Below are 10,000 nucleotides of genomic sequence, written 5' to 3'. Positions count from 1 at the left end.
AACGGTGTTATTGTCTTTGAGTGATTATGGTACTGCAAATATAATGGCAATAATAATCAAAATAGTAATAATAATAATGCTAATAATAGTAATAATGATGATGATAATAACGATAATAATGATGATGATGATGGTGATGGTGATGATGATGATGATGATGATGATGATGATGATGATGATGATGATGATGATGATGATGATAATAAAAGAAATAATAATAGTAATAACAGTAATAGCAATAATAATGATAATGAATAAAAAAAAATAAACATTAAATAAATAAATAAATACATTGATAGACAAACAAATAGATAAATAGATAAATAAATAAATAAATAAATAAATAAAAGAATATCGGAACGTACCATAAAGCACTAACAGACCTGTCATGTCCACGATCCCTATTTTTCCCCCAAACAGCGAGAGTGAAACCAACATCTGGCCGATTGTCACATGAAGTCTTTGGCGATGTGAAAGTGTCTGGAAACTAAGAAGTGATGCTATGCCCAGAAGAAGAGGATGTACGCAGTGAGGCCAACATAATGCCCAGGGTGACGTCAGACAGAACAAGAGGATAGTTACAGTGACGTCAGAACAAAAGCGTACGCGCGGTGATGTAAAATTATATTCTGCCGGTGTCAGATTATATTTGCCATGGTGCCGTCACGAGACAATCACTGATGCCAGAACAAGGGGATACCCGTGAGAATCCCAGATTGTGAGGATAGTCAAATTAATGTCAATTTGTACTATAATAATGCCACAAAGGTGAAAAAGTATGAGGTCCAAAATACTCCACAGACACATAAAAACATGAAGATGCTTGCAAGGATGCCGGAATTTTGCCCATGGATACTAAGATACTCGAAGGATGTCCGCAACGGTGACAAAATAAGGGCGTAAGCTCAGTGATATCATATTTATACTCTAATGATACCAAAACAAACGGAGACTTCTTGGATTGTCAAAACGAGAATATACTCTTCAATGATGTCACTATAACAGACGTACGTTGATGTCAGAGGAATATAACATCTACAATTATGACATAAAAATTAATACTCGGAACAGTTCCACAAAACAGCAAACAGTAATAAGCACAGAACAAAACACTACGCGTGGATTAGTTTATGAACACAGGTAAGACAATACTTGTGTTGATTATATGTAACACGTATACCAATTTGTATAGATGTTATTATTACAAGCAGCTAACTACAGGACTGCATCAACAAAATATCTACAAAGATGACAGAACAAGAGAAAACCCATAGTGATGCCAGGACAATACACTAGGGGTTAACAAGTGGGTATCCATGATCATGCCAGAAAAAATATACCGACCGTTATGCCAGAATAATTGAATACCTACATTAATGCTAGAATAAACCTATTTTGATACTGTAACATAGGAATACCCTCAAGTATCAAATGTATAACCACAAGTTTACCAGAACAAGATAATACCAGCAGTAAAACGAAGAGCAAGACACTTCAATAGTTTTGCCAGAGTTAGTGAGTAACCACAAATTTCTAAAGCAGAATCTGCCCAAAATGAAATCTGAAGCAAATGAACAAAGTTGGTAATAACGGTATCCTTAATGCTTACAGTTTAATGGTAACAGTTAAAACAAATAAATGTTAGGTATCAAAGGTCTGTGGCAATAGTATAGTAAGTATGGTAATAACATTCTTAATGGTTATCAGTTAAACAAAAGCATAGTAAGTATGGTAATAACATTCTTAAAGGTTATCAGTTAAACAAATAAATGTGTTAGGCATCAAAGGTCTATGGCAAAGTATAGAAGTGAAAAGGGTTAGGAACGAGTTGATAATTAGGGTAGAGTTAGAGGTTGAACAGAAGTAGAGGAGCACTATGATAGATTATTAAGGCAAAAAGGGTAAAAATAAGTTAGAGTAGGATAAATGGACAGAAGTGACGGAAAAGGGAAGAGAAAGAAAAGACCATTAGTTGAGGCGAGGGCTCAGATCCAAGCAAACCTCTCTATAATAGTAACATGAACACAGGTAAAACAACAGCTGTTTTGATTATAGGTAATATGCATTCCAATTTGTATGGATGTCATTTTTCCTGAACTATGAAAATTCAGCTGCACTGAACTTACTTCATGTTTTATATTATCTATAATCTCAATGGATGGAAATGAAGAGTATTTTCATGTTTGTGTCTCTTGATTAGTTAAATTATATCTAATTTCTTAAGTGTTATCAGCATCGGGGTTAGTCATGTAGATTATGAACAAACATTAGTTGTAAAATAACTGTAAAGTTGTACAAGTTATGAAATTTTAAGTGATATTTTTTAATATGCATAGTGTCAGGCCATTTTTTATGGCTTTGTGTCAGTTATTCCCATTTTCCTCCTATTAATGTGTATAAGTAAATGCTTGTTGGATAAGACAACATTGCTTGGTAAAATATGTACCTACTCAACAATCTGACTTTGATATATATATATATATATATATATGAGTATGTTTTAAAAGTGTTTATTACATATATGTACTGTGTGTGTGTGTGTGTGTGTGTGTGTGTGTGTGTGTGTGTGTGTGTGTGTGTGTGTGTGTGTGTGTGTGTGTGTGTGTGTGTGTTTTTGTGTGTGTGTGTGTTTTTGTGTGTGTTTTTGTGTGTGTGTGTGTGTGTGTGTGTGTGTGTGTGTGTGTGTGTGTGTGTGTGTGTGTGTGTGTGTGTGTGTGTGTGTGTGTGTGTGTGTGCGCGTGTGCGTGTGTGTGCGTGTGTGTGTGTGTGTGTGTGTGCGCACACGCGCGCGAGCCTTCAATTTTTCAGTCTTAAATATAAATCCTATTTAAGTTCCTAATCTCAAAAACATATTTATATGTACATATAACAATGAAATAAGCAATAATAATCATTTATCTGGTATTAATAAAAACAACAAACCTTTAAAATGCATTTTTATTTAAAATAAACATCTCTTTTCCTATATACATTTAAGAAACATGATACACTTGACGTTAAAAAATGCAGACAACATGTCCGATTGTCAGGCAAGACCCTTCTCACGTAACCCACCAAAGTATGCCAGACATACGCTACGATATAGTACACTTACACACCTTGTCTGTTATGACTGCTCATTTTCTAGTCAAATGTTTTAACAAATAAGCTGGAGATCCTTATGATATCTATACATTATGACGAGAGAAAAATTGGTTCACCCTTCTGGATCGTCTTTTGCAGATGAAAAAAATAAAATAAATGAAATAATAATAATAATAATAATGATACCATTAGTTATAGGCAAGATAATATTAATACTGATAATAATAATAATAACTGTAATATTAATAAGAATAATGATTATTATTATTATCATAAATATATACATAAATAGTTCAATAAAAGTGAAGAAATATGGAAAAAACAACAACTTCACAATAATAATTTTCAAAACACATAGTAAATATTCCCTTTCATCTTCATAAACACATGTTTATTTATGTTATATAAACAAATTTAGAAAAGATAATTGATAAAAAGGGTATCCTTAGTCACAATCACTCAATATTCATATATTGTGAAGATGATGATGATGATGATGATGATAACTGATGATGAGAATAATAACCTTAACAAAAATATCAGAAAAGTAATAATGATATTAATAATAATAATAATAAAAAAAAAAAATACAAAAAAAAAAAAGAAAAAAAAAAAGGAATACGAGAACATGTTGATGCAAGAAATCTTGGCAACAAATAGACTAGACAAACGCTTCCAGATAACTTTGGCCGACAAAAGAAAGAAAAACTTGAGAAACAAAAAAGCCAAAGTAATGTCAAACAGACTTCCAATTGCTTGTATCACCAAAGCCTAAACATGAAGATCAAAAATGGCATTCATGAATTTAAAAAATGAAACAAAAAATAATAAATAACAAATTATATTAATACTGATAATAATAATAATAATAATTTAATAAGAACAATTAAAATAATAATGACAATTATGATAATATTAATAATAATAATAATAATAATAATAATAATAATAATAATAATAAAAATAATGATAATAATGGTAAAAATAATAATAATAATAATAATAAATAATCATAATATCATACCAATACCCGTTTTGTGGATGGAGTTGTATGACATCAAAAGGTTATTGGTAATTCATCAAACTTCCACAACTTTCTTCACAAGATAACATACAGGAGTGAGGGGAAATATGAGAGGTCTGTGTCTTTGTACAAAAGTGGGTTGATACAAGAGGAATCCACTTTCACTGCCTAAAAAACACAAAAAAAAGGATCAGTAATGTAAATAATAATAATAACATGAAGATGAAAAGATCAGGGAGGTCTCCAAAAGCCCGAAATACCGGAGAGATATCATTTATACATAAAAATAAAATAAGTCATTCACTTGCTGATTTCACCTTGACATAGTATTTTAGATTTTGAAAAAATTCAGATCATGTCTTCATTTCTGTTAGATAATGACTTTTTTTCTCTCGCTTTTTTTGCAAAGCTGTGTACCTTAATACAATTTAATAAATATTGGACACCTTGAATTAGACTTTCGGATTACTTAGACATTACAGAGTTGCCCATCTTGCCCAATAACAAATGCACAGATATTGATATACTAGGCTACCAGTTGTCATACATCTTTGCATGAAACTGCCTCCTAAAAAGTACAAAAATCACATTGAAAAGACTTTAACTTAACCTTTAACCTGAAAAAATAACAAAACTTTGATTGCTGAAAACATCAGGTTTACGTGCAATATATCCTTATATTGCATTGTGAGTGATGAAAACACTAACAAGATTAAAGAAAATAGAACATACCAACCAAACAATTGGAAAATACAAATCAAATATCCCTCATGAAAATCTTAGACAAGTATGAGGAAAGATATATGACAAGAGGTCAGAGGAATAAATGTTAACAAACACTTTTCTCAGTTCTAACTGTTTGCTGACACTAAGTAAAATCCAGACAAGTAGTAGGTTCCATGTGGTGGAAATATATTATTTTTTTCTGTTACACAGGCAATATTTTTTGTGACTAAAACAGAATTAGGAATATTGCTACATGCTCATTTTGTAAATCTAGCAAATTTTTGGATTATCGCATATGCAAATTATATATTCATCATATTTCTCACTGTCAAGTCTCTTATCTTATTATTCATAATCTCTTTTCCCTTATTTTATTTTTTTTATTTTTAGACTATTTTTAAAATTTGCCTGTTACCTTTTTAACCTATAATCACCCATTTCAAAAGAAAAAAAAAAAAAAAAAAAAAATCCTTCACCACACCACCTGTGTTTCATCCAGCCTAGTTTTCATTCACTAAAATACAAATACATATAAAATACCTAATTCATCTTTAAATGTGAAATTAAGCCCTGTTTAAGTCCCTCTACATGTGGGAGTCTGTACATTTGTTACAAGTACAACTAGGCACTCCACTGCCCCTGCTTTTGTACCTCTTAACTATTGGGATAGACCTGTTAACTAAAATCTCAGATGATGTCGTGTCCTATCTATAAAGAAGTCTTTATGTCAAAATGCCTTCATACAATGAATGATTGTGTCTTTAGATTTATGTAAGTCAAAAATCATAGGTAAAAAGGATCTGTTACATACACATACATGCACTGACACAATATTATACATACACGTGCACACAGACACACATATATACAAAGTTACTTTAAAGGCTCTACAATGCCTGAAGATTTCCACCACCAAAACTAATGAAAAAATAAATGAATAAATGGGTAAATAAATGTCAAATTAAATATAAATAAGGAACTCATAAAGCAATGCTGCTGACAGTAATAATTATGAAAAATAATAATAATAATAACAATAATAATATCAATAATAATGATAATAATAATATTAATAATAATAATAACATTAATAATAATAATTATAATAATAATAATAATAATAATAATAATAATAATAATAAAAATAATAATAACCATATTCACAACAGCAATAGTAATAACCATTATCACAATAACGATAATCATCAAAATCACAATATTGAATCACAAAAATCATCATCATCTGACTAGATGTACAGATGCCAACCCCACTTAATTCTTGGTCTGAGACATCACTAAATTTACCTCCATAATATAATTAGCTGAATTTTTGTTATCATTTTTGACTCTATTCATGTTTCTTATGACTGAGTGCAATCATATGAAATGTCCTTGTTCACCATAACATGACTCTTTACATAGCTAAAGGTCTATGTCGATAGATAAAAATTGATATAGAAGTATATGACAATAAACATATGTCAATATGTTAGACATGAGGATTTTGTGTATATGTATGTGAAAGATGCATATGTATATGATATGTATGATATAGATATATATGTGTATGTTTGTGTATATGTGTGAGCTTTGTGTGGAATAGCCAATGTCTATGTATATGTGTATGCACATATAGATATGAAGTGACTACATACATATTTTTCTTATAATTTAATATTCATTAATTTCATAGGACCCTTAGATTTTTTTTTTTTTTTCAACAACTCAGAATCATACAATATTAGATTTATAATATTCAATGACTATCAAATAATATGAAGCTCATGACAAACAAAAGAAAAGAAAGTACTGCCCAAGACCAAGCCTTCTCACCTAAGACTTTTTTGTTTGTTTGTTTGCTTGTTTTACTGAGAAATAACAGCTTTTCTTTGGATAACAAGAATTATACAGTCTAATGTCTTTTTTTTCCTGCTTTCATTCCATCAGTCAACAGAAAGAAGACTAGGAATTATGTACATCCTTTTTGTACACATTAAGTCTGAGAAACTGAACCTCAAGCACTCTTGTCCAAAGAAGGAAAAATATCCATGTCAAAAAAATGCGATACCATATAGACTGAAAAATAAAATGATACAAGGAAAAGATCTGTTCCTGAAACTCATTGGAATAATAAAGGAAGAGGCTGTTGGATAATGTAAAACTAGTTCCATGCTTTATCAATTATAATTATTTCAAATAAAGCTAATACAAGTTTTTCATCTCTATATAAAAATAAAATGAAAGATTTTTTTTTCTTTTTTCTTTTCTGGAGGGAAGGGGGAGATAATCAAATGAAAACAATAATAAATAATATAAAATGAAACTTTCACTCTGAGAAACTGACATTCACACACTCAAAATATGTATATTACAACTCAAAATATGTATATTACAAAGTCATCATTTCACTCTAGTTGCACATTACTTTGATATTTCCATTAAAAATTGGTAGAAAAAACAGCAGCAATCATAATCTCTTAACAAAGTAAAACTTCCAGCTGATAGATATCACTAGAGATTACTTATAACGGTCACTGATAAACTATGAGTTACCGTGAAAATTTGAATCTTAAAATGGCACACTGTATAGAAAATGAAATGATTTCTTCATACCACAGTGATTTCCTTCTTGGCAAATAACACTAAATTGTTCTATTTTCTCCCTCTTCTTTGACAGATGATATAAACACACCTATGACAATCTGAGCATTCCTGCACTGCCCCAATATTCCAAGCCTTGCATTTGGGGTTTTACTTGTGGAAGAATTGCTTCTTTCTGCCTTGTGTTCAAGGAACAGCACTTAGCAATGTATCATCATGACCACCAAAGTATAAGCACTGTCTGACACATTTCCACATTACACTTCATCATATGCATATATACATCGGACTGGGCAGAAAGGTTTTCCAGTTTCTAAAGAAAAATGAATATTATAATGAATTGATAATCTTGCTCCAGTTACATCTGGCCATGTAATTTCTTAAAAGATGTTTATTTTACATAGTTACAACACTAACATGAAGTTCACAGGAAGGACTTTTCTGTCCTTGCAACCTGCAAATACGCACACGCATACACATACACCCTTCAGGACGATCACAGTTTTGAGATAGTAACTATTGGCTTATGGTTTCGTCACTTGCTTTTTAAAGTGCTTCCGATCCACTCTAGTCCCTGATAAAGGCTGAAAGGAAACAAAAAAGATATTAGATAGAATATTAAAAACTGAACCAGGAAAAAATGTATCTCCTTCAAAAATAAAGGATATGCTATCTATGCTATTTAAACAATACTGCAGTCATTACTGATCAAACCAGCCAAAAGTTGGTTACAATATAATCATATTAGACTACTTTATACAAGGTAACATTAGAGAGAGAAAAAAAAGAGCTGAATCAACTCAAAACCTTACCCTTCTCCTGTTAATGCACAACATCCTTGAATCTGCCACTTATGTTTCTTTATAGAAGTCAGATTTAATAACCGGGAAATCTCTGCTGCACTCATTGAACCTTTTACATCTTGTTTATTTGCATATATAAGTACAGCCGCTCGTGACAATTCCTCATGAGCTAACATCTTGTACAGCTCTTCTCGTGTGATGCTTAAGCGTTCTCGGTCTGTTGAGTCTATCACCAAGATGACAAACTGAAAAGGTCATTATCCTTATTAGTATAATACATGATAAAAAAAAGGAAGGTGTATGTTTTACTTAAGATGATTTACATAGAGACCTTACATAGCATTAAGTACAGAGTGGCTTAACTTAAAAAAGGTGAACATATAAAACTTATTCCACAACAAATAAATGATGATGCAAAAAAGACAGTGCCACAGAAGAATATATCTTCCTCTAGACAAGAAATGCATCCAATTTTACAGTAGTGCTGATTGCTTGCTGATAGCTACATGAAAACTACAGCATATCTTGGCTGAATCTGCTTCATGATATGAGTATTACTATAATAATCACTGTTATATCTACACTGTCAATATTAAACAGGCAGCTACACAATTTCACTGTAATTTAGGTAATGCAAACAGAATCTCCAAAAGAGTGAAGTTCAACCACTTCACCTAATCAAAGGGACAAGACCCATATTTTCCAACAGAACAAGCATCACTAATGAACAGACGCATATCCCTTCAAACAAGCACTCTGACCCTTGGGACACCAGATAACCATTCGACCTACCTCTGTATTAGTGTAATATGTGTTCCACGCTGACCGTAGAGATTCCTGTCCTCCAAGATCCCACATGATAAAGTGCAGGTTCTTCCAGACAACCTCTTCCACATTGCTGCCAATGGTAGGCGAAGTGTGGACAACCTCGTTCATCAGGAGCTGGTACAAGATGGTCGTTTTGCCAGCATTGTCAAGGCCAACCATTACAATTTTATGTTCTGAAAAAAAAAAAGATAAGATATAGATACAATACTCTATTCTTTTTCATATGCCATTAAGTTTACATGAAAAATAAATTATATATGTGCACGGCTGTGTGCATGCACATGTTCTTGTGTGTGTGTTTGTGTGTGTCAATAATAAGGTGTTTACAATTCCTGCTGGCACACTCGGCTGCCCGAGGTGCTATATAAGGCTTCTACGTTTATTTACCAGCCTACTTAATTAGAGAGAATGCTGCTTCTGATATTCCCAGATATTTACACTGCTATTAGGAATTGTTAATACCTTCTAATACAATATTCTGTCCATTAAATATACTTTCTTTCATTCTCTTGCTAATCTATATTACGTAAATGATTTCTGATAAACACAAATCAGTGTCATAACACTAAATAAAAACTTCAATGAAGTACCCTGTTTAGTTTCTCAATATCAAATAACTAAAAATATCTGATACAAAATCCATACGAATATGATAATTCAATAAATACAAATCATTTAGGCAATCAGAGAACATTCCTGCTTTTGGGGGAGGTGAAGAGCAAGGGGGAGAGTGCACGACCTTGCACTCAGGTTATATAAAAAAGATAAGACCACTAGCCATACTGTCCATTGAGTCTGTTCTCGAAAGTAGGACAATCACTTGGTATGTCTGTCTGTCTGAAATAAAAAAAACGCATACTATCATACTCTGCTCTGCGCTCTTCTTTTGTACCATCCAGACGGCTTCAATTTCTGCATTTCCATATAATATCGA

The 10,000-nt window shown here is 31.7% G+C and overlaps 2 protein-coding genes across 3 annotated transcripts in view; one reads left to right on the top strand and one right to left on the bottom strand.

The window, feature by feature from the left end:
- Window positions 1–2,537, top strand: part of LOC125029540 — an 8,744-nt gene extending 6,207 nt beyond the window's left edge. The window contains exon 6 of the mRNA XM_047619493.1: window positions 421–2,537. Within this exon, the coding sequence (XP_047475449.1) occupies window positions 421–457 (37 nt within the window). The 3' untranslated portion in view covers window positions 458–2,537. The remainder of the gene's footprint in view (window positions 1–420) is intronic.
- A 4,465-nt stretch (window positions 2,538–7,002) lies between these two features.
- The window catches only part of LOC125031025 (ADP-ribosylation factor-like protein 5B), a 32,259-nt gene continuing 29,261 nt past the window's right edge, over window positions 7,003–10,000 (bottom strand). Inside the window, exons 1-4 of one of the 2 annotated variants that reach the window (XM_047621455.1) lie at window positions 9,934–10,000; window positions 9,031–9,239; window positions 8,248–8,483; window positions 7,003–8,019 (exon numbers count right to left, since the gene is read on the bottom strand). The exon at window positions 9,934–10,000 is cut by the window's right edge and continues 50 nt beyond it. In XM_047621455.1, coding sequence (XP_047477411.1) covers window positions 7,971–8,019; window positions 8,248–8,483; window positions 9,031–9,239; window positions 9,934–9,961 — 522 coding nt within the window. In that variant the 5' untranslated portion in view covers window positions 9,962–10,000 and the 3' untranslated portion in view covers window positions 7,003–7,970. The remainder of the gene's footprint in view (window positions 8,020–8,247; window positions 8,484–9,030; window positions 9,240–9,933) is intronic. The other variant, XM_047621447.1, reaches the window with a different exon arrangement.

This window comes from Penaeus chinensis, chromosome 2, assembly GCF_019202785.1.
Source record: "Penaeus chinensis breed Huanghai No. 1 chromosome 2, ASM1920278v2, whole genome shotgun sequence".
Taxonomy (NCBI): domain Eukaryota; kingdom Metazoa; phylum Arthropoda; class Malacostraca; order Decapoda; family Penaeidae; genus Penaeus; species Penaeus chinensis.
The sequence above is the reverse complement of the archived record's forward strand: the minus strand, read 5'-3'. Positions and strand labels throughout refer to the sequence as shown.